A 25,965-nucleotide genomic window follows, 5' to 3' on the forward strand; every position below is an offset into this window, starting at 1 on the left:
TTATCATATTCGTCTTTTTAGTTATCTGCTTTTGGTGTACCTATCTTCTCAGCTGCCTTCTCTAAAACGGCCTGTGCGAATGGTTGTGTTGGGGTAGATTGCATTGGAGAAGAATCACTGTCGACTCTTGGACTCAAGATACCGTCTCTAATGACAAGTGGAGGTGGATCAGTAGGTTTAGGCTCCCAGAATTTGAATGAACGGGAGTGCACACCATATGCTGTTGGTACCATTTCAATCAGTTCTCCACGTGGTCTGTGAGGTAATTAGGTAGGGAATCTTACTGAAAAGGCTACCTACACTTCTACATTTGGAATTTCAGATGGCGGTAAACCAGTAAGATATGCAATCAAGCAACGTATGACGGATCTGAGAGTGTTAGCAGCATCCTGATAAAAGCTAACTATCCTACGCATGACAAATTATGAGAAGATCATTCTGCTCTCTCTCTAATTCGAAAATAACTGGCTCGAGTCTCACGCATAAATCGTGATATGATTCACCTCTAGGAGCTCTAAATGAGTATGGTGCTTTGAGTGAAGCATGCCAATCATTAGGGAACTGTTCCCTAAACTCTTCTGGTCCTACACCATCTAAAACACCGGGATTTAATTCTGACATCTGAGCTCTTTCGTGTACTCTATAACCGAGTCTGACGAATGGCCAAGCGGAGTGATAAGAGCGACGACGGGTAGATGTCCACACCTTCAAAATGTAAGTTGATTGACTAGGTATTAGTTATGACACTCACAGAGAATTTCCGTTCATTCTTTGGTGGCTTTGGTTCGCCTCTTTCCTTGCGTTGCTTACGTTGCTTGTCGAGAATGAAGTCGGCTAATTGACTGGTGGAATATGAGATAAATATTATAAGGAAGATAATTACCTACTCAGCATATTCCCATCCAGCTGCAGCTAGATCTGAATCAGCTTTGTACGAGTGTTCGACAATTGACTGTCCATTCTATGACGTAATGTTAGAGAGATCTAAGATATTTAGACTCTACTTAGATAACCTACTCTGGCGAAGTAAATTGTGCGTGGCTTATTGTGAATATTCATAAGATAGAAGACGATACGAGACTGAGGATGCTTTAGTGTGTACTTAATTCATTGACGCTTAACACTCACCTGAAGATAACCTTCTATCTTGTTAACGACGATCCTTTGTCCTGCATTCCATATTTTGACGTATGGCACAGTTTCCTGAACGGTCTCGTATTGATCTTCATGTTCGCGGATTCTCCTCCAGTAATCCTGGACTGCCTTTTCAGAATCCCATTTATCATACTAGATTTGTCAGACAAATGATTGTACATCTCTTTTGCGCTTACATCTGGTGAACTGATTTTAACCTGGAGATATCAGATAGTGTTTGTGCCTGAACTAAGGACGTACATTACGGATGTTTGACTCGATAGTCTCAGCTTGATCGCATAGACACTCTGTCAATGAATTAGGCCAGATCAATGACATTCGAAGCTGACTCACCTAAGAAAATGACGTGGACGCCTAACCCCTCTGAGCCGAAACGTTTCAGTATCTGTGTTCTACCTTTAGCTGTGGAGTTGTTCGCATCGTATATAGCGCTGTACAGAGTTAATATATACAACTCTGAAGAGTTAATAAACGTACACTTGACCACCATCCTTTACAAAAAAGTCCTGTATCGTATCTTGGAGTTCACCGACGACTTTTTCACGTAATTTCTCAGTATTTTCTGATTTACCGGTAGGGAGGAAGTAATCTGGTGGCAGATCCTTCGCACGTCCGAGAGTCTTGCGTCTATAATCGCCTAAAGAGAAGGTACCGACTTTTACTCCAAGCCAGCGTATGTAACGCTCTATTGATCTTGAAACGTGAGTTTTACCCCTATTGGAGTTGTTTGTGAGATTGTATGGTGTGTATTTTGTAATATACATACCTCGCTGGTAAACCTATTGTTGTAGCCCTATTAGATTAAATCATCGGTGAAGATATAAACGCACCAACGGCGACGATGAGTAGATTTCCTTGATGCCATAATTTACCTGAGCTTGTCGTATATAATGGTGCTACTATTTACTCAGACTCCGCACATTCGCTGCTATCGCACTCACCAGCCATGACGGTAGTAGATAAAGAGTGATACATATAATCTATTTATTTTGTACATATGATTCTGTATATGATAGCACTTTATCTGCCATCTGCTCTGCTGTCGTGTTCTTCCCGAAGGCTTCAACAAACTCGCCGTTTGGATCCATGAGGTACATGAAAATGCTATGATCGACGAGCTATACGTCGTTAGGCGGGGTTTATATGCGTTCTAATATACTCACATAGTCTTCATTAGGCGAGATATTTGGTGGAGTGGAGAAGTACACCCTGTATACTTTACAAGCAGCTCTGACGTTCTCCCACGGGCCTGTAAGTCCAACCATACGAGGGTGGAATCCTAGTTAGGGTTAGAAAAACCTATTTACTGATTAAAAACTCGCCTTCCAAGTACTTTCGCGTTTGAGCAGTTGTGTCTCTAGCTGGATCGCAAGATATGAAGACTGGTTGGACAATCTGACCAAGTTTAGCATCTACTTCGAGTTAGTATCACAGAAGGATGATATAATAGATAGACATACCAACTCTGTCGACTACAGTACCCATCTTGTCAAGTTCATCAGGGCAGATATCCGGACAATTGGTGAAACCAAAGTAAACGAGACTGAATCTACCGAGCAAGTTCTCGTGTGTGAAGCTATTCTCTGTTTTCGCGTCTATCAAACTGAAGGGACCGCCAATCTTTGGTTTGCCTAACTTTTCAGATTCGCTTATTTTACGTTCTATGAAGTGTTATAATAGTAAAACAATATATAATATACCAACTTTTGCTCTCCTCAACCTCGGCTTTCGCTTTGTTAAAGTAATAATATAAACCGACACCTGTGGCGACGAAAAGCGATGCAGATACCCAATTAAATGGCTAATAGTGTATTACTATGGCATATATTTAATAAAAGAATAAAACGTACGCCTACAAACGCTTTATCTCTCTGTTGCGATTTAGTTTGAATAGATCTCGAGCTATTTGAGAGATAAAAAGGTGAGATAATAGATTTGTTATAATGACTAGATTGTCTTAATAGATTTCTATATCTGAGCATTTCAATCCTCTTGGTTCGTTACAACGAGGAATGACTGCTGATAATCCCACGAAAATCAAAATATCAACGAGATCTCTACGAACACAACAATCTGAAGAACAAAATGATTATTTAGACGACGACAATCCAGACATCGACCAGAAAGATGACCAGATTATCTCAGATTTTGACGATCAACAAGATATTAAGAGACAAGAACAATCTCAGACTCAAGAGCAGATACCTCAGACAAAATACTCGGGCTCTGAGTTTGGCGACGATCTAGACGATATACCTGAACCAGAGCAATCTGACTACAACGACGAAGACAGTCCACCACCAAAGAGTGCAGCTAGAAATAATAACAGACGCGCATCTACAAAGAAAGCTCCCGTGGAGGAGGATTATCATGACGAGGGGACAGACTACGATAGCGATGAGATATACGACAGTTAGTTTTTTTTATTTACCTTCTTATTTATCTTTTAACAATTATTAGCTCGGAGAAGACCGACACGACGTGGTCGCCCTTCGACGCGTCGTCAAGTTCAGCGTTTTGTAGAGTTCGACGATGGTGATCCCGACGATGACGACGCTGCCTTCTCTTTACGTGGTAGTAGACTCAGAAAAAGAGCTGAAAATCACTCCTCTGAAAGGCGCTCAAGTAGACGATCGAGACCAGTAGTCGAGTACCTCCCTTCAAAGGAGGTAGTACAAGAGCGTCACGAGAAATTAGCCAACGAAAGAGCACTTAGGGCTGAACGTAGAAGGAATGTTATGTACACAGATGATGAAGACGACGATGACTCTCCCGAACGTAGAAACTACTCACTCAGGACAAGACGCGAGCGTCCTAATTACGTACTTCCGCCACCTATACTCGACGTTAGGGAGAGTCCCGAGAAAATTGGGCGTCTTCCTTCATTCACTGCTCTCCAACATCCAGGTATTGACTTGGTACCATGGAACAATCGCGGCAGTTTAGATGACTCTGATACAGTGAGTTTAATCTCTCCCCTATAGTGTTTACACCTTTCCTAACATAATCATAGGATGACGATTTATCTCCTAGTAAGCGTCCACAACCGGCAATTTCAAATCTTGCTGGTGGTGGTGGTGGTTTGCTCGCCCCAAGCGGTGGTATGGGTATAGATTCTTTAGGTACAGCAGGTCCTAGTAACCTCGGTAAAGTCGGTGATGCCGCATTCGCTGATGCTGACCCTCTTGGTGTCAACACAAAAATTTCATTCGACTCTGTTGGTGGTTTAGATGAGCGTGAGTATTAGCTTTTAGATAAAGAATCTACTAAAGAATACCCAAGATGTACGACAATTAAAGGAAATGGTTTCCCTCCCTCTCCTTTATCCTGAAGTTTTCCAGCGTTTTAACGTTACACCACCAAGGGGTGTCCTCTTCCATGGGCCTCCCGGTACCGGTAAAACACTCGTAGCAAGAGCCTTAGCGGCCAGTTGCTCCAACGAAAATCAGAAGATTTCCTTCTTCATGCGTAAAGGTGCAGATTGTTTGAGTAAATGGATAGGTGAAGCAGAGAGGCAGTTAAGATTACTCTTTGAAGAAGCCAAAGCAGTACAACCTTCAATCATATTCTTTGATGAAATTGATGGTTTGGCACCTGTAAGATCATCAAAACAGGAACAAATTCACGCATCTATAGTTTCTACTCTACTCGCTTTGATGGATGGTATGGATGGTCGTGGACAAGTTATTGTTATTGGTGCAACTAACCGTCCAGATGCAGTTGATCCAGCTTTGAGACGACCAGGTAGATTTGATCGTGAATTTTATTTCCCACTTCCAAATGAGAAAGCGAGAAGCAAAATCATCGAGATTAACACGAAAGAATGGGATCCACCACTTGAGCCACACTTCGTTGAGAAGCTCGCAAATCTTACAAAAGGTTATGGTGGTGCAGATCTACGCGCTTTATGTACAGAAGCTGCCCTCAATGCTGTTCAACGTAGATATCCACAAATTTACAAAACTAATAATAGGTTGTTACTTGATCCTAAAACAATCAACGTACAAGCTAAAGACTTTATGAGATCTATCAAGAAATTAATCCCATCTTCTGCTCGCTCCAGTGCAACTTCAGCTGCTCCATTACCGCAGCATCTTACCCCACTCCTTGGAGAAGCCCTCATCGAGGCTAGAAAAGTGGTTGATAAGGTAATCCCAAGAAACGAAGAGAAGAGCATTATTGAAGAAGCTGAATATGAAGATGAAGTTGGTAATGATGGTGGTTTCTCGTTGGAAGTAATGCGTCAAAACATGAACAATATGAGGACATTTAGACCACGTATGATGGTTTACGGTGAAGAAGGAATGGGTCAATCATTTATAGGACCTGCTTTGCTTCATTATTTGGAAGGCTACAACGTACAATCACTTGATTTGGCAACGCTCCTTGGTGATTCTACTCGTACAATTGAATCCGCATGTGTACAAATGATTCTTGAAGCTAAGAGAAACAAACCTTCAGTTATTTATATACCCTCACTCCACGAATGGTGTAACGTCGTATCAGAAGCTGCAAGAGCGACAGTTACCGCATTACTCAATACGATCAGTCCATCTGATCCTGTACTTGTATTAGCTATGCTTAACAGTCGACCAGATGAGTTACCACGTGACGTAAAGAGATGGTTTGGTTTTGGAAGAGACACAAAGGTCGCTTTGAAGGACATCTCTGAAGTATGTCAATAACATTTTAAAATAACTTATTAATTAAGAAATTCAGGATCAAATACGCGAATATTGTCGAGAATTGATTGATATGATTCAACTCAAACCTAATATGTTCCCTGATACAGTACAGCGTAAGAAACGTAAATTGGAAGAATTACCAATTGCTCCACCTGTTGCACCACGTGAACCTACCGAAAGAGAACTCAATGCCCAGATTGAGAATGACGCTAGAATTCGCGAGCATCTTAAGTGGAGATTGGGAGCCGTTCTTGAACAACTCAAGAAAAAGTTTAGGAGGTTTATGAAGTCATTTGCTGTGAGTTTCAATACTCCGTTGGTCTATTCATCTAATCATTATTCAAGGATGAAATTGCAATGGTTGTACCATTACCTGTCAATACTAATAATAATGGCACTGCGAATGCTCTCGCTCGCGTTGATGTTTTTGCTGAACCTAATCAAGAGCAGCAAAATAATGAGGTGCAGATTGTTGAGAAAGACACCGAAGGTGAACAGCAGAATGTCGACAAGGAGAATGACGATGGCAGTAACATACCAAATGGCGTTGACGAGAGTGTGTCAGAGGAAGAGAAAGAAAAAGAAGATGGTGAAAAAGACGAAACTGACAAACAAGACGATAATGAGGAACCAGATAGTGAGAAACCTGAAGAAAATGGTATTCAGGATGACAACATTGAGGAAGACAAGGAAAACAGTGAGGAGCCAGCTGAGAAAGTCGAAAATGGAGATACTGAGATGGCAGAAACTACAGAGACGGTAGATGAAGCACCTCAAGTGGACCAAAAGGAGAGTGACGATGATGAACCGATTATTGAAGACAGAAATGATAGTGACTTTGAACCTGAAGAAGACGAAGAGGCTGTTGAGCCTCAACCAGAGGTTCAAACTGAAGCACCTCCAGAAGTAAATGCTCAAGAAAACATGGAGAAAACTCTCGACGATGAATTGATGGCTTTAACTGAAGTCCAACCTGGTGAAACTCAAAAAGAACGTCTAATGATATACGATATTGATTTGGAGAAGATCCACTTCAACGTATATAAAGACAATTACGTGAATCCGGCTCAGTTCGTAGATGATGTCGCTAAAATTGTCCACAATGCTGAACTCGATAAGAGTGATCAAGATAGATTGTGGAAAGCAGAACAACTCCTCACACATGCCAGAGTCCTAGTTGATCAAGCGTTTGATGCTCACTTTAGAATCGAATGCCAACGTATGGCAGATAGAGAATCTAAGAGGATTGCAGAATACAAGGAGAAGAGAAAGAAGGAGAGAGAAGAAAAGGAAAACAAAAAGAAGGAAGAGGAAGCTTTGGCTAACAAAGATAAAGATGATCAACAGCAATCAAGTAATGAACAAACAGAAAATCAAGATGAGCATCACGATAAAGACCCAAGTGCTGAGTCCAATGAAGATGCACAATCTAACGAAGTTGGCGATCAAGATCACGACAACGGCACTTCACTTAAGCGCCCTCGCGAAGGCGAAATGGAAGGCTTGAAGGAAGGACCTGATTCTAAGAAGGCCAAGGGGGACGTTGAGATGCATGAGAGTGTGAGTTTTTTTATTCGAAAGGCAAGAAATAAAGCTAACAGAAGGCCAGTCTCCGGGACCTGAAAATGTCGAATCTGAAAAGCAACCAGAGCAAGCTGATCAACCAGGGCAATCAGAGCAACCAGAGCAACCAGAGCAAATCGAGGAACCATCGACTAAATCGCCTACACCAGAACCAGAACCAGAACCTGAATTCGTAGTCGACAAGCAACAACTTGACGCCTTACTCAATGAGGCTGTCACACTCCTCAAAGACTTCAATGTCGACGAATTAGAGCAAACACGTGCAGCTATCAGTAGTGTAATCTGGGAACACCGTTACGAATGGAATAGGCAATCGATGATTGATGTCGTTAGGACGACGTTACATGATTGTAAATATGACGTTGAAATGTAAAAGTTAGTTAAATAAATGCATTGAACTTAATTTATGACTCTCGGTATATATCTTCGTGGTGGTAATGGTGGTGGAACGTTGTTGTTATTGTTGTTACCGTTCATTCTGTTTACTGTGCGACGTGGAGGTAATGGGGGTGCATAAGCTGGTGTGCGCACTCGAGGACTGTACGCTGGCGGTGGGTTACTCTCATTCCTCTTTCGTTGTATATCCCGCAATAAATCCTCTCCCGCTTGTCTCCGCAATCTGTCCCTCTGTAATCGCTCATCGAAGGATAGACCAATGTGGCTGTCAGCTTCCCAGCTTTCACGCAATGCCATATTAAATGCTGATTGAGGATCCACTGGTGTATTATTAAACTCATTTTGACCATTCACTCGACGTCTAGGTCTGGCTGACGCTGTATGTCAGAAAGTGATATTATATAAAATGTACACAAACGATCAGTCAATTTAAACCCATTTTGTTCATTTCGACGATCAACCATCTTGGATGTCAGTCATAGGGGTGAAAAAATGCAAAAAATTTCTATAAAAGTACAAAATCTATTAAATTTATTGGAAGTATGGTGTTTCATAGACCTTATCACGCATCTTCCAATCACCATTACGCATCCAGAGTGGTTTTTCAAACATGACATAATCGACGATATTCTGACTTTGATGATCTGGACCTAATGTCTTTATGAATGATTAGCAGGTGGGTCATGTGATAAAACAGATACACACCTGTACAGTGTTAAACTTTACGACTACCTGACAGATACGCTTTTCAGCTGATTCTGGTAACATTGGCATTACGTTGGTCGTTCTAACTGACATGACGGATGGTGTTTCATTGATTTTCAAAAGTTTCCAGTCATATTTCTTCTCGCGATTGATTTTTACTGTCTTTGCTTGAGAATCTGAGTTATCTTTGAGAGTGTGTATGGCTAATTTGTTAATAGTTTTCAAATCACCGCTATGTTATATGAGCTATGAGTTTTCTATGCCATGTATATACTCACCTCGTTATGGCTTTCTGAAGTTGAGTGTACTTGTCTAAAGCAACTGTGCTAGCCCATTGATTGGATGCCTTCCTTCTCTCTATCCATTTCAAGCCTGGAATACCCTCCTTCTCAGTCTGCCATTCACCTTTTTGGAATAAAAGCATGCGGCTATCAGTTTTGTCAGACGTTTCTTAATAAATTGTAGAGCCTCTTACTGGTGGTAATCCTGTAAACTCGTGTAGAGGTTCCATTGAAGCCATTTGAAGAATTCCTTTGGCTTGAAACCTCTAGAAAACAACATAGAAGGTTTTAAATCACTAGCTCTCAAGCCCAATATAGAACCAGATGGTTTAACATATGGTGATAGTTTACCGAAGTTCATCTCATCCAATCCAACTCTAACTTCTGCTTCTCCAGTTGCACCCTTCGCAACAGCAGCACGTTCAGATGCAGCTTTAATTTTCCTTAAGGATTCTGCGTCTGGTTCATCTAAGAATAACCTTCTTGTGCTGCTACCAAATTGTCTAGAAAGTGACACTCTCATAGTTAACAGAGAAGACATAAATAAACTTAAAAATGTGAAATATATCGTTAAATTTTACAATTCTTCTGGGCCATCAATAACAGCCTTGATCAAACTCTTGCCGTCTTTGCCTTTACCTGCTTTTGTAGCTTCGAATGCACTCAATGCGTCATTGTAAGCGAATGAATGAGTGTGAAGTGCTTTAAGATCTATTTTACCTTGGCTGACTAAATCAATAGCTAAAGCATAGGTACCTGGACCATATCTGAATGATGTTCTGTATTGGATTTCTTTAGACATCATCGCACCAACTGGAATTTGAATATCTGGTCTACCCATACCAACTTGAACGAATCTTCCTGCTGGTTTCAAAAAGTGTAATCCCATTGTGATACATGGTTGAGCTCCACTTGCTTCTAATACCAAGTCAATGCCGTTTATACCTCTAGATTCAACACCGAGAGTGTTGTGAAGTTCTTTCACAGTTCTCGCCATGTATTCATCTTGTGATTCATTTTCATTTTTCGAAGGTGGTTGGAATGACTCTGTGTTTGCGTATCTTTTTGCGAATGTAAGTCTCTCTTGGTTAATGTCAACCGCAATTATACGTCTGGCGCCGAGTCTATGGGGTATTAGAATGTGTTTTTTTAAAAGATTCCACGCACGCCTTAGCTGTTGCTATCAAGAGAAGTCCAACTGGACCACAACCAAAAACGATGACATTCTATATAAATTTGTGAATATTTTCACTCTTGAACAAACATCCTGAAAACTTACCTCATTAACTTTAATTTGACCGATCTTGGCAGCTGCATGTACGGCAACACTCAGTGGTTCCATCTATCGCAAAATTAGAATGCCTTTAAATGAGAAGGGTATACCCACCATAGCGCCCTCTTCGAGGGTGAGTGAATCAGCAATCGGGTGAACAAAATCAGCTGGTAATTTGAAGTAACGACAGAGAGTACCACCTTCGAATGGTGGTGTTGCTGCGAATGTCATAAATTCACATAGTTCGTATCTGCCACTCTTGCAATCTGAACATACACCGCAACCGAATCCTGGCTCCATTGCTACACGTTGACCTGGTTTCACTTTCACTTTCTCGTCGCTACCGACTTTTACAACGATACCAGATGATTCGTGACCGAGACACATTCCATTTGGACAAAGGGATACTGCAAATGGACCAATAGCGCCGTGTTGCCAATAATGTACGTCTGATCCACATACACCTGTCTTCTTTACCTATAGGGTACACCTTAGTATTATGAACAGTCATATCGTCAGACTTACCTCTACTAATACGTCCATTGGACCAATTTCTGGAATTGGTCTCTCTTCATAGCTTACGACACCCGTTTTGCCATGCTCAGCTGGCATACGTAGGATGAAATTTGGATTGTGCATTTTGTTAGCTGTGGCAGCGTTTACTGGGGCTGACATTCTATTTTATTGATTATAAGTGTAAAGTAAGAAGGACCGGAAGCCCTACCGAAAGCTTTTTAAATATACTCAAAACAGCATGAAAGTCGGATACGTCATCACACATATGCTAATATCACCAATTGGACAATATATCTAATGTGGATCTAGTCTCAAATTAAAGTTATCCTATATGTGATTAGCCAGACATCTTCTTTTTTTTTACTAAGGTTGATGACGAATTCACGGTCAATTTCCTATGCTTCCAATATGCTTTAAAGTAGCTTTAAATGGTCATATATAATCGTGAATATTTCTCTTGTCATTTGTTCGCTTAGTTCGTCATTTTTTCAGCTGTCATGAAACATAGATCAGTAGTATAATGCCAAAAAGCTGAGGAACTACATGCGAAAACAATCTTATATAAACATTCAAATATAATTCATATAAAAGAACAACATTCAAGTAAAAATCCAATATCCAGTACAAATTTTCTAATCACGTACAAATTCGAGTGCCTTTTCATAGGCAAATTTATAAGCTGATAACAAAGTGTTAACATCTTCCAAACCGATAGAACATCTAATGAGATTTCTATCAACACCGTATTCTTCAATCCAATCTAATTCAGTGTAATGGGCGAGAATGGCATAACAACTAGCCAATGTAAAGTTACACCCTAATGAAGGACCAGCTGCAAGGTCGAGATTATCAAAGAAAATACGAGCAATATCTCCGTTACGTTCCTTGCTATTGTTTTTACTACCAAAGGTGAGGGAGAATAAACCACCGTATCCACCACCTTCTCTCTTACGTGCATTGTAATTCTCAGTGGTTGTATATTTAGGATAGAAAACTTCCTTTATAACGCCTTCGTTAGATCCATTTAATTCGGAAAGATTGTAAAACCAATCGCAGAGTGTCTCGGTGTTTTCATTCACTTTCTTAACTCTATTGCAGAAATCACGTGAATTTCTCTCCATGAAGATAGCATCTTCAAACCAATAGCTATCTTCATATATGTTGACAATATGATCACGAAGTTCTTCATAGTGACTTCCTTCTGGATTGAGGATAATACTTCCACCCATAACGTTAGTTTCACCAGAGAAAGCTTTCGTGAGTGATGATACGACGACGTCAGCTAATGGTAGAATATCAATGTTCATGAAGCTACCAATAGTTTCATCGACTACTATCAGAAATCCGTATTTATCAGCTAATTCACGAAGGCGAGCTAAGTCTGGAGACTTTAATAGAGGGTTACCAGGGAATTCGCAGAAGACGGCCAGAAGTTGTTCTTTGCTCGCGATCTCTTCCAAGTGTTCTAAATCAGCATCATCACCTCTTCCCATAAAGTGAGCACCTGGCCCCCATTTCTGGAGAACCTTGAGAGTATCAGTGTAAGGGAATCTATTGGATTTTAGCTAAAAAGCAACTTAGTTACAGTGAACTCACCCAAAACAAACACTTTTTCCAGTTTCAGCACCTTTCCAGGTCATAGCTGCCTGATGTGTCAACCAAATGGCAGCCATACCAGTAGAAGTTAACCAAACGTCGTCTTCAGTGAGACCAGCACCACGTTCAGATTCGATGGTAGGTCCAACGGCGGCATCAACATGTGGGTCAATAACAACACCAGCAATACGCCTCTTGAGAGCGCGCTTAGCTAATGGAGCAGAAGCCAATGGTAAGTTTCTACCATATCTTTCTTCCACATAAACAGCATGATCCTTATCGAAGATGTCCTGGTTATTATCTTCATCAGCCTGTTTCAAAGCATTATTTGAAAGCTTTCCAGCTACTAAATCACTACCACCAGGTGTAGGGGGCTGAGAAGTTTGTGAGAATTTGGATTTGTTGCTATTATATCTATTGCGACTACCAGTTCTAAGGAAAGTTGGCGGTGATGTTAATGTAGGTGATTTTGAGAGTGAAGAAGGAGACTTTGATAATGCAGTTGGGCTAATTTTTTCACTCGCTTCAAGACAATCCAAAGCTCTCTCAGCTAATCTCGAACTAACACCTAAGCCTGTGTGTTGCCAGAACTGTTTAGCTAGACTAAAGAAATCCTTGTTGAAAATGACAGCATGCACTTCAATTGAAGGAATTGCGGGATCTGGCGAAGGATCGCAGACGGTTAAGTGAGCTAGTCTAGCAGATTTCGCCGATGGTATAATGAAGTCTCTACACATTTCAGCCCATTTGTTGATAGGAAATAGTAAGCAAGATTCTGAGTCAGAGTTGCCGAATTTTGTGATAATAATCGAAGAAAGTTGCTGTATTTTTCTGTGTATAAAGAATCTAAGGGTATGTTAGAAAGTTTAAACTATAAAAAGTTGAAAATACCTCGGATAGCCAGTAACCATTGCGTCAACGACTCGTGGTGCACCCTCTTCATAGTCTGTGTGGTCTTTCCAGGTGGGTAAACTAACGCTAATAGCGTGCTCAACAGGGGGTAATGGACTACCTAAAATGGCTGCCATTTAATAACAAAATAGATGATGGATGTTGTAAGGGAAGAACTAATTACTAAGAAATGGGCAATTCGTTAAAATTATGCATAGAATTTACATAAAATAAACTACCCAGAGCAGCTTACTTTGCCTTTGTAGCGTTAGCCTTAGCTTGCTTTGCTTCCTTTGCTTGCTTGATGGCTTCTTGACGGGCAGCAGTACGAACTTCTGGCTTTTGTGATCTCTTTGCTTGGATAGCTTCGAGGTCGAGACCGACGATACCACGGGCGTTCTTGGTTGACTTCTTACCCTTCTTCTTTTGAACTTCCTCAGTTACACCCTTCTTGTGGAGCTTACGGCAGAAAGCGGTCCAGGCGATCTTTCTTGGGTTCTTACGTTGGAGGAAGAGTGACTCGCACTTTCCGTTAGCGAATCTGAAGACCTGGAGATAATTTAATATGAAATGTCTTCTCTCTTAGAAAAAAACGCACTCTGTTGTCAAGTCTAACGTAAAGACGACCCTTTGATGGGTAGATCTTTTGGCCTGAGAATGAGCAAAGTTCGACCTTCATTTCTGCTGCCTGAAGCGTGTTAGTAGACGTTCTATCAGTTTGGCTGGTGATATTTATACGGGAGGATTATTAATACTATCATATTATAATATATTCCCTATATTTTATACATCCAGCCATTTATCTCTTTCTAACCTTTTTAGTTCACCGCTAAGCAAGGCGACGCCTAAAATTCGCCATCATCTCATGAATTAAAAATTTATAAATATACTTAATTTATTGTATTTTATTACTTAGTCATTATATTCATCATATTTTATACATTCCCTTGCTATTCATCTCTAGTCATCTCTACTATTTTCTTAGTCGTCGTCGTTCTCACCGTCGATCAAAGATATCAGTAGCTAGTCTACATATAATAGCTATCGAATATCTCTAGAATCGCTATCTCTCACTACGACACATATTTACCTTCTTTTTTCATTACACTGATGATTACAACGGACAGACTATCTCTAATTGCAACCTCAACATTATCTAAATTACTAGAAAGGGAGAAGATACTACAACTGGGATTGAAATACGATGATGACGAATTAGATAGCAACTTAGAAACGCTCAAGGAGGGTTATGAGGTATTAGCAGACGATGACAGTGACCAGGCACTCAAATTTAAGCACCAATATCTCAATCTACTCGATTTACTAGGAAAGGATAAACCTTCTCCTAAGCCTGCTAAAGAAATGCCGCTCACACACCTTCCAAAGTCGACATCTATCCAGCAAACACCATCAACTAGCCAACAAGAACATCTATTCAACTATGACGATATGATGGATCAACAAGATACCCACTTAGATAATCTTTCACAGTCAATACACAATCAACACCAATTGAGCAACACAATGACGACAGAACTTGGTCAACATAATGAGCTCTTGAATGACTTAGAACTTGGTCTAGATGATACCCAATTACGCTTAGGAAGGAGTAACACTCTTTTAGGAAAACTAGACAGAAAATTCAAGTCAAATACATCAACTTATTGCATAACAATAATCATTCTCGTCCTTATTCTGTTAATTTTAATATTTAAAGTGTAGCCATATCAATCTCACATGCTGTCGCAAGGTCTTCAAGTGTTGGTTTACTTGATCCGCTAACCGTCATAGTAGACATTTTCTCTCTTGCTTTAGTGTTTGACAATGAAGGTGTACTTTTAGACACACGCATCGTGTTAGCCATTTTATTCCGAAGTGTCTGCGAGGATTTGACTCTTGGTAGACTCCTACCAGTGTACATATCGTCAGTATAATGCGCAGGTGATCTACCTCGCACAGATATAGGCATGCTTTTAACAGTAGCGACTTGAACATCTACACCATTCTCCAGTTGAGCGTATAAGGTAACATTTAAGCGGAATTTTTCCATCTTCCTGTTCGTTGAGCGCTCGAATTGTATACGTTCAAATTTTACAGCTTGAGCCTCAACATCATCACTGGTGCTGTTTATTAACGCAGTTATTGATTCTCTTTGTGGTTTAACTTTCGGTCCTTTCTCGCGAGCTGATGAGAATTGTACAAGGTTTACGCTATCCTCAACAACGGCGTCTTCGTCGTACATGCTCGCGTTTAAACCTACTTGAAATGAAAGGATCGGGATGAGATGACCTGATACTGCCACAAGAGGGTTACTAAGGCTCTCCTCCTCTTGTGCTATCTTTCCAGCCATTTGAAGTATCACCTTAGTGCTAATCTGAAAGAAATTCCGTCTATAAGTTGTAGCAAATGACTCTTGAGCACTATTTGACCATATGAATCTGTATCATTGAGTTGATTCCACGTGAAATAGCTAAACTCACCCTTTATCTACTTTTGACTTAACTATTGGCTGTATACTTGGGTGATCCGTCAATTTTTTCAATTCGGAATATACCATACACCCACTTGACAAACTCCCCATGATAAGAGACATACATGTCAACATAAGTGACAGTATCACCAAAGAAATCACCGTAATGTTCATTAGATTGTGCCGTGAATAGCTGACTATCGTGTATGCCAAAACTACCAAAATCTAAATTGAATTTTGGTGAAGTTGAGTAGTTACTGTCCATACTAATTGGTGTATCATACGGAAATCCGTAGCTATAACTGTAGCTAGGCGTTGGCGAGCTTAAATCAGAAGATTGACCCCAAAAAGGAACATCATTGAACGGTATAAGTGGTGGTGGCTCCTCGATGACTCTCCTCTGTGGAGGTGTCCTAGGAGGACTACACTGTCTTAGCTACGTTATGTATAATAATAAAACATTCACCTACAAACACATCTACCAAGAAATATAATAGTAATTAAGAAGAAAAGTCATCTATGTTTTCAATTTGCCCCGTATTTGGGTATCCGCCCTCGATTGATTTTACGAAATGTTTGTCGGCTGGCGTCTCTCACTATCGCGATATCGCGACGCGCCTTCTTTTTGATAACATCGATGTCCAGTAATCCTAGAGACGTTATACTAAAAATATTCACCAAAAAGCATTCTTTATCCTTAACACCTCAGAGTTTGGGCTTTTTAGTGAACTTAGCGCAAACTTACAACCTCAATGCGACTAATTTGAGTAGTATATCAGATTCATTAGCTCTTGCATATCTCAAACAAGATGATTGTACTTCAATTGTTGACGTAGACGTTTTGCAAAAAGTTTACTTAAATTTACAGTTGAACTACGCTGGTGGAATGAATATACTTGATAACGATGATTACGTGAATGAAGATGAAATAGATCCTAGAAATTACCTCAAAATAGTTGATGCGTTTCATATGCCTAGATATAACTACACCGTTGATAATAAGAGCTTTACGAAGCAACCAACACAGAGTGTTGCTGGTAGTCCTGCATCACTCTCTCAATTATGGTTAGATAGGTATAACATTATCAAACAGATCATTCTACGGAATGAATTCTTCTCTCCACCTTCAACTATCAATGCTAGTAGCCACGATAGAGATAAGTATATGAAGATCACATCGACAAAGAACCTCCTAGGAAGACTTAACCAGCGATTTATGCTCTTTGGTATGCTCTCACAAACTGTCGATGGTAGACACGCGTTGCAAGATCCAGATGGTGTTGTCGTCTTGGATTTAGATGATGCTGTAGGTTTATAGCGTGTTTTTCAATCTTTTCTGACACTTATGTAGGTTCCAGGAGAGGGTCTATTCACTGAAGGCTCATTTGTCCTCGTTGATGGTATGTATATTCTTGAAACAGAAGAACCAGTATTTAAAGCATACGGAATCGGACACCCACCGTCTGAAAAGCGTTCAGCCTCACAATCCGTACATGGTCATGTAGACTTTTTAGGCTTAGGCGGTATATCAATCAAGGATCAAAAGTTGTATAAGAGGATAGAAAAGAGCTTAGATCACATTGGATTTATAGTCCTATCAGACGTCTGGCTGAATGAACTATCAACTCAGTTGTCTTTGAGAAGATTATTTGAAGGTTATAATAATGCTTTCAATGACTTTAGACCATTGTTGTTTGTTTTATGCGGTAATTTCTCATCTCAGCCGATAACAACATCACGAGAAATACGCGAATACCAAGATTCATTTAGCAAATTGGCAGACATCATTTGCGAATTTCCAATAATTTCACAGCATTCAACGTTCGTGTTCATACCCGGACCTAATGATCCATGGAGTTCAGGCACAAGTACCACATTACCACGAACGAGATTACCTAAAGCATTCACAAGGGAATTCGAATCAAGGATACCTAGAACGCATTTTAGTAGTAACCCTACGCGCATACGTTACTTTAGTCAAGATATTGTTATATGTAGAGATGATGCTATGTCTAGGATTTTACGTAACAATGTTAAAGTCAAAGAAGAATCACTGGCCGATGAAGAGGAAAATGTAGATATAAAGTTAAAGAAGTACCTAGTTCAAACTATAATCGATCAAGCGCATCTTAGTCCGTTTAGTATAAACAGTAGACCAGTTTTATGGGAATATGATCACGCATTACGTTTATATCCAATACCAACTTCATTAATACTAGCAGATAAATATGATAGATACGAATTAAAATATGAGGGTTGTAGAGTATTCAACCCTGGTTCATTCTCTTTCGGTATGCTCGGTAGTGAATCGAGTAACTCAAAACCTCGTTTATGGAGCGTTTACCGTCCGTGGAATCAAGAAGTCGAATATTCAGAGTTGCCCGCTGAAGAAAATTAAAATTAATTTATACATTTTTTAAATTTACCTTTTTTAGGGTGTAGTCCCTCTTATCGAATTGTAACGTCATCACTTATGAGCAGTACAAAAGGACAAACTATATTAGAGCTACCAAATGAGTTACTCTATATGCTTTTAGAGTATTCAAATAAATTAAGTCAAACTTGTAGACATCTTAACAAGCTAAGCAAAGACTTGTCCAATTTGACACTCGTTGGACCGAATGCGCCGAAGATAGAGGAATTTAACTTGAAAGAGAGTGCGATAGATGAAGAGACCAGATTTGATAGAGTTTTGGAATGTTTTGTTGAAGATATCTCATTAGCTTGGACTATAAAGTGAGCTTTAATATTCTAAACGTGTGAATGGATGATTAACTACTGGATAGGCATGTAAGGTGCAGAAATAACCTAGGAAGTAGCATTAGAACGGAACATTTGAGTAAATTACCAAATCTGAACTCAATTGTTTATCAAATTGCTTCGCCGATAGAACTTAATAGCTTGTACGGGCTACGATTTGAGAAATTGAAGAAAATAAACATAAAGTCAATAAACTCGCTCAATCTTATAGATATACAGTCAATATTACACGCATGTCCATCTCTACAATCGATATCGATTGATATGCTATTTTATAAACATTACACCATAGATACAGTACATCAGTTAGAAGAAAAGGAATACATCCATGAAAATCTAGAACATGTTGTTTTAAGGAATATGTTATCTGGGAGGTGTAATTGTCAAGATAATCACTGTAGTTTTGATCTAGTGGGATTATATACACCACAATCGTTTATAAACACCTTAGATGGTAGGGTAAAAACTAAACTACAGAGGAATACATCTCGAGAAGATATCACACGAATCCTTTCGGATGTTTATAATTGGGAAAATGACGAGCATACTGTCAGTAAAGAACTAGGGAAACCTGTAAAGTAGATAATTTATACCATGTAAAATCGCATATACCATATCTTGATCTTTTACTTTCATATGACTGAGAATGTCGAGAAAGATAGCTACAATTACAATACAGATATAGAAATAGAGAGTCCACATTTAAATGTTCATAAAATGAGAATATTATCTACTTCTAATAGAGGTAGAGGTGTATTCGCTGGTGAACCGATAGAGAAGGATACATTAGTGGAAATATCACCAGTATTGCTATTTAATAAAGATGAATACGCAAATTTTGGAAAGCACACTGCTTTGGATGAGTATACATTCATCTGGCCAGATCGCAGTGGGAGAATGGGCTTAGCCTTGGGTTTAGGATCAATTTTCAATCATAATAGAATACCGAATGTTACGTTTAGTATAAATACCAAAAATCTCACAATAGAGTTTAAAACTACGCGATTTATAAATAAAGATGAGGAGATGTTCATTTCATATGGTTCAGAGAGTAAATTATGGTGGACATCTAATGAAATAGATGATGAGTGTAAGGATCTAAGTGAATTTGAATTTTTACAAAGTGATTTTGGTACTATTTGATATACTTTCTTGGGGTATACTAGTGTTTTCAGTTGGATTGCTAACATTTATATCTTCTAAATCGAATATTGGCTCATTTGTTTGGACTTGTTCGTAACTTTTTGCATTCATTGTTTGATAATATTTAAGATAGTTGTAAATCCTTTCGTAACATTAGTGGGGTATGCTTTTTGTGATACTTTTTTTACTCACAATATACCTATAATAGTTATAGCCATACCTGTAATGTTTATTGGTGTTAAGATGTCACCAAATATTACACTACTGAGGAATATTGTAAGTAGTTCCTTAAATATACCTGCAATTGACATTGTAATAATTGATGATCTTGCAATAAGTTTAAACTCTGATAAAACCATTCCAAAAGCCAAAAATCCGGGTGATACGATCATTACTATTGACTTTATTGTACTGAGTGTTCCATGTATAAAATAATCCGACTGGGCGATATCAGACCAACTTTCAAATATCAAACTGAGTATTATGAGACAAGCAAACATAACTGGCGCAAGGTAGTAGAGTATAATGACAGGATTGTTCAAGCCATTTTGACTATTCTTGAGGAGTATTTGTGTAAGTGACCACCTGAGACCCCCTGCAGCAGTTGCTAGTAATACTTGTATAGCGCCAGACAATACAAAGTTAGTTTCTGCACTGACCATCATGATAACACCAACGGCTATGACGAGGATGATACCGGCTATCGAGAAAGAAGGCTTCTCTAACCTGAAAATGAACGCGAACAATAAAACCCAAATGAGTGAAGATGATTTGCACATTGTATAGAATGTTAATGTTATTGTCTTCAACGATAGATTGCTTAAACCGATATCTAACGCAGTTGATAATGAACATGGCACTATTTTCTTAACATATTCAATTGTAGATAGATTAGTCGTAGTTCTAAGCGATGGTACGATAGACAGTAGCATCCAACTGAGTAACCATTGCATTAACATGTGCCAGCTTGTCATGAATAGCGGGAATGGGAAGCTACTCGAGAAAATCCATTTATTATATAAAGATAGACTGAATGCGAACAAATACCATAAAACTATATACAGCAAGTTCAATCCAGAGTGCCTCAAATACTCTTTCTTGCTATCATCCAACATCACCGTTTAAGAGAGAGATGCAACTGAAAGATGCGGTAGATTACCCAACAATATTCAATTCAGATACGAGAATTAGCAGAGGATTATGTACAGTTACAGCGAATAAGCTCAATCCAATAGAATCACATCAATTGTACTATGAGCTGCACGGTTCAACTGATAAGGACGCAGAGAAGATAATATTTATTATGGGTTTAGTGCGTTCACCTTTACGACGAGGTCTTATCTAATATCATACAGAACGGTAGCTGCTTTGGCTGGTCAAAGCAAGTGAACAATTTAGCACCTTCTAGAAAGTATCAAATTTTGGCATTCGATAATAGAGCTGTTGGCCACTCAACTGGCCCTAGAGGTCCATACAGGTGCGTTCTATAAACCCGTGATTGCGTACCTAAGACCCCAAACAGCACAAGTGGTATGGCAGAAGACGTCATTGCTTTATTAGATTTACTAGGCGTGAGTGAACACATTCGATTAATCTTATTCTTACGTAATTCTGCAGTGGACAGGAAGCCGCAGTTTACACTTAGTTGGTGTTAGCATGGGTGGAATGTAAGCGCATCTTACTTTCCGCTAAGTACATCCGACTCATAATTTATAAGGATCTCATTAGAACTTTGCGATCGCATACACGATCGCATAGCTTCACTCACCCTTGCAGTAACTTCAAGAGGATACGGTCCATACTGGAATTTACCTTCTGTACGTGTCATTTGCTTGGCATTATTTTATTGACGTGCAACAGTGGAAGGGAATATACACATTACTCTCATTTTTCACTATGAAGGATGGTGAAGAGCTCGTACAATCTTATCTTGAATTAGTGTACGTCATGTCATTAATATTGACTTTATCAAATATTCAACTGATATAGTTTCCCTTTGAAATGGTTGGACGAAATTAGAGAAGGAGATGGTCTTAAACGTACGAATAGGGAATGCGAAAGAGAGGTAAGTTTGCACGTTTTAAAGAGACACTTAATTTTAACATTAATTTAGCACATGATAGAACGCGCAAAGTACTCCAAAAAGCAAGATCCATTTGGTGCAATTTCACAAATGTATGCTGCTCTTGGCCACAAAGTCTCTCCAGATAGAATGAAAAAAATTGATCAGAATATACCTAAGGTTAGTCGATTCTTCCTATCTAATGACTAAGTTTATGTCTTTTAGATATCGATCGTGTCGGGTGATGAAGATTATCTAGTTGGTCAGTGTCGTATTTACCGAAATGTTCACGCTTAACACTTATTATAGACATATCATGCTCGGTTGATTTACAAAAGCATCTACCAAGGTAAGTGTTCGATCTACTCCTGATAAGACATAATTCTAACATCCTGAAAAGCGCAACCTACACAATATTCAACGATACCGGACATGGTTTAATAAGCCAGCGTCCATTTAAATTCAATAAACTGGTCGAGGAAACGATCGCAGAAGCAGTGAAGAAAGTTGGAAGAGCATAAGATTTCAGTTAGTTTTCACTCATATAGACAGATATAAGGACATTATAACGAATATTACGTAAACATTTACGCTCATTTCTTTGTTGTAGACACACAATTCATATATAAAAGCTTGTAATTCATGGAAATTGTTTGTTTGTTTGTTTATGCAATCAATGCAATTTTAATATCTTTATGCGTTAGTTATTCTAGTTATGATTTATTTATGCAATATTCTTAATGATAGTTTCCAACTCATCCACGACTTGACCAGCAGATGGACGATGCTTACCATCTTGTGCCCACATTCGTTCAATGAGATTAAGAATTTCACCACCCCACTGTCTTCTAAAATGATTCAATGATGGTCTGAGAGTATGTGAGCCTGAACAGTCATATATAGGTTATGTACACACCTTTTGTGTTTTTGTCCCACTTGATCATAAATGTAATGCTCATTCTGACCTTCCCATGGGTACATTTTCTTAGTGTTATGCCATTGCAAAACCTCCCAATAAACCAAAGCCGCAGCAACTTGGGCATGATAGTTAGCTTCATTGATTAGAGAATATTAAACACTCACAGATATCAACTGAGGAAGTATATGATGGTTTCGCAGACCATAATTCAGGAGCTTGCCAATTAACAGTACCAACGAGACTTTGTATCATTGAACGAGTAGATTGTTTGACTCTTGCTAAACCAAAATCATTCAATTTAGCCCTACCTCTATCATCAATAAGTACGTTACTCGATTTAACATCGCGATGTATAATGCTTGGTTTGGCATTATGTAGATATTCCAGACCCTTAGCTATGTCTAACATAATTTGGAAGGCTTTCTTGTTAGTTGGTGGAGGATGTTGACGTAGATAATCAAATAAGTCACCGTTTTTACATAATTCACTGATAAGCATAACAGGTACACTTTTATCTTCTGGAATCGAAACACCCAAGAATTTCACTATATTTGGATGGTTGAGTTTACTCAGAACTTGTAACTCTTTTATATCCATTTCAGTCAATTGTCCGCGTATATCTGCAACAGCACATCTCTTTTTTCGGATAGTACCCACGTAGACATCCTTAAAACCACCTGAACCAATTTTGTCTTTCTTTTCGATCAACGACGAACTTATTTCTTTATTATCTAAACCTAATTCTTGTAGATCTAATGCAATTCCGTCACTAGTACCATTGCTTGAACGATGACCAGGTTTTGGCGTAGTTTTATCAGACATGACGATAACATTTGGCCTAGTTGTGGCAGTACTTGTTGCGGTAGAGGATGAATTTATAGCCTTGCGTGTTGGTTTTGTTCCTTTGCCTAGTTTCGATCTCTTAACAGTTGGTTTTGGTGTATCTATTATAGTGCCATCATCTGAAGATGCGGTGGAAGGTGTTGACTTCTCCTTATACTCTACGAGTAAATCAATTAACTCATCTTTCGTATTGGTTTTACTGTAATCTATGTCATTAACGTCACACAAATGTTCAAGCTGTCTTTTGAGATAACGCTTAAGTGTTGATGCCGTTTCCTCTTGTAAATCGATATCATCTTCGTTAAAGCTACTCTCTGGTTCATCTAAATTCATCATTGATACACTGTTGACGGCGTTGTCAACTGAATTTGGAGTAGTTTCATTAGAGACTGTACGCGTACGAAGCTGGTATCTAGCCTGTACGGATGGTTTATTGATAGATTCTAAACTAAGTTTGTTTAATGCTTTTTTCTTTGCTGCCCTCGTACTTGTACGCGTATTGTGTTTAGAATTGTTATTACTAAGTGGACGGCTATGGTAAGAATCTTTATCGGTATCATCTGAGCTAGTAGATAGTTGATCTGCCGCGCTCTTTGGCTGCTCCAAATTAATGATCATATCAATGAGTGCATCTTTCGTTAAGTTTTCGCTAATATCTTCTCTAAGATTACTTAAAATATCCAACAATTCACTCTTTTTATACTTTATTAACTCCCTCTCACGTAGGATCGACATGACTGTCGACTTGAAACCGTCAACTGAGAATATGTCATATAATCGGAATGATTTGATAACGCTCAATCCAGTTGATATAAGACCACCACCATTACCTGAGCGTTCGCCATCCTCTAATAGTACACCACCACCACCGCTTCCAGAGCGTAAAACGAGTTCTGGGGTTAATAGACCACAACCAGCTAGACCTATTAACAAACCTAATACGAATGCACCAATTATGCCACCACCTGTTCGTTTAAATAGCCCTGCTAGTAGCGTTTCTAGTCTGCGCGGTGGTCCATCGAATAGCTCACTTAGTAGAATATCAGGGAGAAGCAGATCTGGTAGTCTTAATAGTACAGTTAGTACATCAAGTAGTAAAAACATTGCCCCGGTTTTTCGTTTGACACAGCCTAGACCAGCTGATAGAATTCGCTATCTGGCACTTTACGATAGATTACTCGATAAACAAAACAAAGTTATTAAATCAGATGCTTTAGACATCAGGATTGTGAGGAACGTATGGAATGCATCTAAGTTAGACGATGATTTCTTAGAAAAGTTATTATCAACAACAGGTAGTCAAATTGATGGAAACACCTTTAGTAGATCATTAGCAACTATAGATTCCGAATTGAGTCGACGCAAGCAATTAAAATAAGCAACCGTAATCTTCATACCAGCTCTTCTTAATAGAGACATCAAGGTACTTCTCAATATCATTTTGTAATTTTACTAGCATTGCATCGGAGTATCCTTTCTTACTCAGAAGTAGGATTTCAGTTGCGTATAATATTACAGTTATTCTCGCCAATGGTTTCTCTGGACGTAATTCATTTCGCGTTTGATCGAGTGATCGTTGATTTTCAAAATACCATTTTAATGTTTTTATATGTCTCGGTTGGAGGTACGTTAAGGTAACATTATCCTTTGTGAGACTACGTATAACTCGATTGTATATTACTTTCCCAGAATTTGATATAATTTTATCGTTGTTTGGTATCTCTTTCAATGCAGAACTACTTTTATCATAATCTTTATCAACTAGGAACTTATCAAAGTTAGTTTCAGTGCTCTGACTAGACAGTTTGTCGAACATCTGATAACTCGCATAGACGTCATTAGCGGCATATTCGATTTGTTTCCAGTTCAGTTTGTTCTCCCAATCACCGACCCTTTCGGTTCCTTTATCTAGACGTTCTTGTAATAAAAACTCAGTCAATTTGTCTAGTGAAATTAGTACTCGATTACTACCCAATTCAGCTGAATGGATGGATTTCGCGAGATATGTCAACTCTAGTAAACTATTTAATTGTATCTTAAAATCGTTATAGAATTTCCTCCCATCGTTACTTACATTGACACCTATCTTGTATCTTTGTTTGTCTGTCAGAAGCTTGATTAGCTCATTGGGTATCTCAGACATGTGGTGTAAATGTAAGACTAAAATGAGTTTATCATCGCATAACTTTATAACTGAGTCAGCTTGTCACGACAAGATAAATCAAACCTACTTGTACGATAGCTGTTCTACGTTGCTTCGCAGACTTTCTAAAATCAACTTTCCACTCCATATCAAAACCGACGTGACCCCTTAATGCTTGTATGAGTTCATTTGCCTCTTGAACAGATTGCGTGTATGCCAAAGCGGGTGATCTCATGCCATTTGTTGTATAACTTGATGGATGTTTATAAGAATATAACGGTAGCATGGTGTTACTCTGTTTGGTTGCTACTGAGGGTGTGTACAGCGTCCTCTTTCGATAATTAGGTTGAGATTGCGCTGATTTCTTTGCTGTGAGATCTATGAACTCATTTGATAATCTACGTAATACTCTTTTCATATTCAAATAAGGACGTAAAAGCAGGAGAGTGATGTAATTGGTATGGAGATGATAGTTAGGAAGATAGAGATGAGATGTTAGAGACATACTAGAGATATATTAGAGATTCGACATAAATAAAACTA

General features: G+C 39.0%; 17 protein-coding genes across 17 annotated transcripts; 6 read left to right on the forward strand and 11 right to left on the reverse strand.

The window, feature by feature from the left end:
* Nucleotides 1-17: 17 nt before the first annotated feature.
* On the reverse strand, nucleotides 18-2,103 carry WALSEDRAFT_63402 (bifunctional 6-phosphofructo-2-kinase/fructose-2,6-bisphosphate 2-phosphatase; the record flags this gene model as incomplete). The annotated part of the gene is made up of 14 exons (XM_006957368.1): nucleotides 18-255; nucleotides 301-369; nucleotides 413-705; nucleotides 752-842; nucleotides 888-961; nucleotides 1,018-1,080; nucleotides 1,129-1,287; nucleotides 1,332-1,352; nucleotides 1,396-1,442; nucleotides 1,489-1,586; nucleotides 1,633-1,869; nucleotides 1,922-1,934; nucleotides 1,986-2,051; nucleotides 2,097-2,103. 14 exons carry the CDS (start codon nucleotides 2,101-2,103, stop codon nucleotides 18-20), a joined length of 1,476 nt encoding a protein of 491 aa, XP_006957430.1.
* Nucleotides 2,104-2,135: 32 nt separating this feature from the next.
* WALSEDRAFT_16755 (SCO1 protein) lies at nucleotides 2,136-2,956 on the reverse strand (the record flags this gene model as incomplete). The annotated part of the gene is made up of 5 exons (XM_006957107.1): nucleotides 2,136-2,273; nucleotides 2,319-2,434; nucleotides 2,463-2,570; nucleotides 2,616-2,816; nucleotides 2,860-2,956. Coding segments are annotated over 5 exons (660 nt in total), but the record flags the coding sequence as incomplete, so codon positions are not given.
* WALSEDRAFT_56899 (AAA-domain-containing protein) lies at nucleotides 2,141-8,401 on the forward strand. The gene is made up of 12 exons (XM_006957369.1): nucleotides 2,141-2,273; nucleotides 2,319-2,433; nucleotides 2,477-2,567; nucleotides 2,616-2,816; nucleotides 2,860-2,956; nucleotides 3,006-3,567; nucleotides 3,616-4,115; nucleotides 4,169-4,391; nucleotides 4,438-5,828; nucleotides 5,875-6,138; nucleotides 6,186-7,400; nucleotides 7,450-8,401. Exons 6-12 carry the CDS (start codon nucleotides 3,168-3,170, stop codon nucleotides 7,795-7,797), a joined length of 4,341 nt encoding a protein of 1,446 aa, XP_006957431.1. The 5' UTR covers nucleotides 2,141-2,273; nucleotides 2,319-2,433; nucleotides 2,477-2,567; nucleotides 2,616-2,816; nucleotides 2,860-2,956; nucleotides 3,006-3,167; the 3' UTR covers nucleotides 7,798-8,401.
* WALSEDRAFT_31929 (hypothetical protein) lies at nucleotides 7,718-8,191 on the reverse strand (the record flags this gene model as incomplete). Its single annotated transcript, XM_006957370.1, has 1 exon — nucleotides 7,718-8,191. A coding segment is annotated over exon 1 (220 nt), but the record flags the coding sequence as incomplete, so codon positions are not given.
* WALSEDRAFT_59935 (hypothetical protein) lies at nucleotides 7,980-9,321 on the reverse strand. Its single transcript, XM_006957371.1, has 5 exons — nucleotides 9,001-9,321; nucleotides 8,804-8,953; nucleotides 8,526-8,757; nucleotides 8,239-8,477; nucleotides 7,980-8,191 (listed from the first exon to the last, which is right to left on the reverse strand). Exons 1-4 carry the CDS (start codon nucleotides 9,165-9,167, stop codon nucleotides 8,352-8,354), a joined length of 675 nt encoding a protein of 224 aa, XP_006957433.1. The 5' UTR covers nucleotides 9,168-9,321; the 3' UTR covers nucleotides 7,980-8,191; nucleotides 8,239-8,351.
* A 62-nt stretch (nucleotides 9,322-9,383) lies between these two features.
* Nucleotides 9,384-10,691, reverse strand: WALSEDRAFT_16425 (sorbitol dehydrogenase; the record flags this gene model as incomplete). The annotated part of the gene is made up of 5 exons (XM_006957096.1): nucleotides 9,384-9,930; nucleotides 9,974-10,032; nucleotides 10,086-10,148; nucleotides 10,194-10,556; nucleotides 10,605-10,691. The coding sequence occupies 5 exons, from the start codon at nucleotides 10,689-10,691 to the stop codon at nucleotides 9,384-9,386; spliced, it is 1,119 nt and encodes a 372-aa protein (XP_006957158.1).
* Nucleotides 10,692-11,227: 536 nt separating this feature from the next.
* On the reverse strand, nucleotides 11,228-13,219 carry WALSEDRAFT_63408 (PLP-dependent transferase; the record flags this gene model as incomplete). The annotated part of the gene is made up of 3 exons (XM_006957372.1): nucleotides 11,228-12,146; nucleotides 12,192-13,037; nucleotides 13,083-13,219. The coding sequence occupies 3 exons, from the start codon at nucleotides 13,217-13,219 to the stop codon at nucleotides 11,228-11,230; spliced, it is 1,902 nt and encodes a 633-aa protein (XP_006957434.1).
* A 112-nt stretch (nucleotides 13,220-13,331) lies between these two features.
* On the reverse strand, nucleotides 13,332-13,761 carry WALSEDRAFT_50770 (ribosomal protein-like protein L24; the record flags this gene model as incomplete). Its single annotated transcript, XM_006957373.1, has 2 exons — nucleotides 13,332-13,631; nucleotides 13,681-13,761. 2 exons carry the CDS (start codon nucleotides 13,759-13,761, stop codon nucleotides 13,332-13,334), a joined length of 381 nt encoding a protein of 126 aa, XP_006957435.1.
* A 425-nt stretch (nucleotides 13,762-14,186) lies between these two features.
* WALSEDRAFT_68203 (hypothetical protein) lies at nucleotides 14,187-15,426 on the forward strand. Its single transcript, XM_006957374.1, has 2 exons — nucleotides 14,187-14,658; nucleotides 14,720-15,426. The coding sequence occupies exons 1-2, from the start codon at nucleotides 14,193-14,195 to the stop codon at nucleotides 14,752-14,754; spliced, it is 501 nt and encodes a 166-aa protein (XP_006957436.1). The 5' UTR covers nucleotides 14,187-14,192; the 3' UTR covers nucleotides 14,755-15,426.
* Nucleotides 14,195-16,102, reverse strand: WALSEDRAFT_31931 (p53-like transcription factor). Its single transcript, XM_006957375.1, has 3 exons — nucleotides 16,023-16,102; nucleotides 15,563-15,974; nucleotides 14,195-15,520 (listed from the first exon to the last, which is right to left on the reverse strand). Exons 2-3 carry the CDS (start codon nucleotides 15,661-15,663, stop codon nucleotides 14,794-14,796), a joined length of 828 nt encoding a protein of 275 aa, XP_006957437.1. The 5' UTR covers nucleotides 15,664-15,974; nucleotides 16,023-16,102; the 3' UTR covers nucleotides 14,195-14,793.
* Nucleotides 16,103-16,179: 77 nt separating this feature from the next.
* Nucleotides 16,180-18,922, forward strand: WALSEDRAFT_54005 (hypothetical protein). The gene is made up of 4 exons (XM_006957376.1): nucleotides 16,180-16,858; nucleotides 16,904-17,843; nucleotides 17,988-18,288; nucleotides 18,339-18,922. The coding sequence occupies exons 1-4, from the start codon at nucleotides 16,190-16,192 to the stop codon at nucleotides 18,892-18,894; spliced, it is 2,466 nt and encodes an 821-aa protein (XP_006957438.1). The 5' UTR covers nucleotides 16,180-16,189; the 3' UTR covers nucleotides 18,895-18,922.
* A 42-nt stretch (nucleotides 18,923-18,964) lies between these two features.
* WALSEDRAFT_36890 (TPT-domain-containing protein) lies at nucleotides 18,965-20,601 on the reverse strand. The gene is made up of 2 exons (XM_006957377.1): nucleotides 19,648-20,601; nucleotides 18,965-19,597 (listed from the first exon to the last, which is right to left on the reverse strand). Exons 1-2 carry the CDS (start codon nucleotides 20,568-20,570, stop codon nucleotides 19,429-19,431), a joined length of 1,092 nt encoding a protein of 363 aa, XP_006957439.1. The 5' UTR covers nucleotides 20,571-20,601; the 3' UTR covers nucleotides 18,965-19,428.
* On the forward strand, nucleotides 19,030-19,377 carry WALSEDRAFT_4520 (SET domain-containing protein; the record flags this gene model as incomplete). The annotated part of the gene is made up of 1 exon (XM_006957089.1): nucleotides 19,030-19,377. A coding segment is annotated over one exon (348 nt), but the record flags the coding sequence as incomplete, so codon positions are not given.
* WALSEDRAFT_59940 (alpha/beta-hydrolase) lies at nucleotides 20,553-22,180 on the forward strand. The gene is made up of 11 exons (XM_006957378.1): nucleotides 20,553-20,767; nucleotides 20,811-20,932; nucleotides 20,978-21,026; nucleotides 21,073-21,122; nucleotides 21,173-21,272; nucleotides 21,316-21,395; nucleotides 21,445-21,520; nucleotides 21,569-21,697; nucleotides 21,743-21,779; nucleotides 21,827-21,866; nucleotides 21,918-22,180. The coding sequence occupies exons 1-11, from the start codon at nucleotides 20,588-20,590 to the stop codon at nucleotides 22,036-22,038; spliced, it is 984 nt and encodes a 327-aa protein (XP_006957440.1). The 5' UTR covers nucleotides 20,553-20,587; the 3' UTR covers nucleotides 22,039-22,180.
* Nucleotides 22,164-24,081, reverse strand: WALSEDRAFT_59942 (kinase-like protein). Its single transcript, XM_006957379.1, has 4 exons — nucleotides 22,601-24,081; nucleotides 22,434-22,551; nucleotides 22,310-22,386; nucleotides 22,164-22,277 (listed from the first exon to the last, which is right to left on the reverse strand). The coding sequence occupies exons 1-4, from the start codon at nucleotides 24,012-24,014 to the stop codon at nucleotides 22,273-22,275; spliced, it is 1,614 nt and encodes a 537-aa protein (XP_006957441.1). The 5' UTR covers nucleotides 24,015-24,081; the 3' UTR covers nucleotides 22,164-22,272.
* A 105-nt stretch (nucleotides 24,082-24,186) lies between these two features.
* WALSEDRAFT_31939 (hypothetical protein) lies at nucleotides 24,187-25,802 on the forward strand. The gene is made up of 3 exons (XM_006957381.1): nucleotides 24,187-25,300; nucleotides 25,354-25,464; nucleotides 25,511-25,802. Exon 1 carries the CDS (start codon nucleotides 24,235-24,237, stop codon nucleotides 24,655-24,657), a length of 423 nt encoding a protein of 140 aa, XP_006957443.1. The 5' UTR covers nucleotides 24,187-24,234; the 3' UTR covers nucleotides 24,658-25,300; nucleotides 25,354-25,464; nucleotides 25,511-25,802.
* On the reverse strand, nucleotides 24,187-25,802 carry WALSEDRAFT_31938 (ribonuclease H-like protein). Its single transcript, XM_006957380.1, has 2 exons — nucleotides 25,511-25,802; nucleotides 24,187-25,464 (listed from the first exon to the last, which is right to left on the reverse strand). The coding sequence occupies exons 1-2, from the start codon at nucleotides 25,706-25,708 to the stop codon at nucleotides 24,649-24,651; spliced, it is 1,014 nt and encodes a 337-aa protein (XP_006957442.1). The 5' UTR covers nucleotides 25,709-25,802; the 3' UTR covers nucleotides 24,187-24,648.
* Nucleotides 25,803-25,965: the final 163 nt, after the last annotated feature.

This window comes from Wallemia mellicola (assembly GCF_000263375.1).
Source record: "Wallemia mellicola CBS 633.66 unplaced genomic scaffold WALSEscaffold_5, whole genome shotgun sequence".
Classification (NCBI taxonomy): Eukaryota; Fungi; Basidiomycota; class Wallemiomycetes; order Wallemiales; family Wallemiaceae; genus Wallemia; species Wallemia mellicola.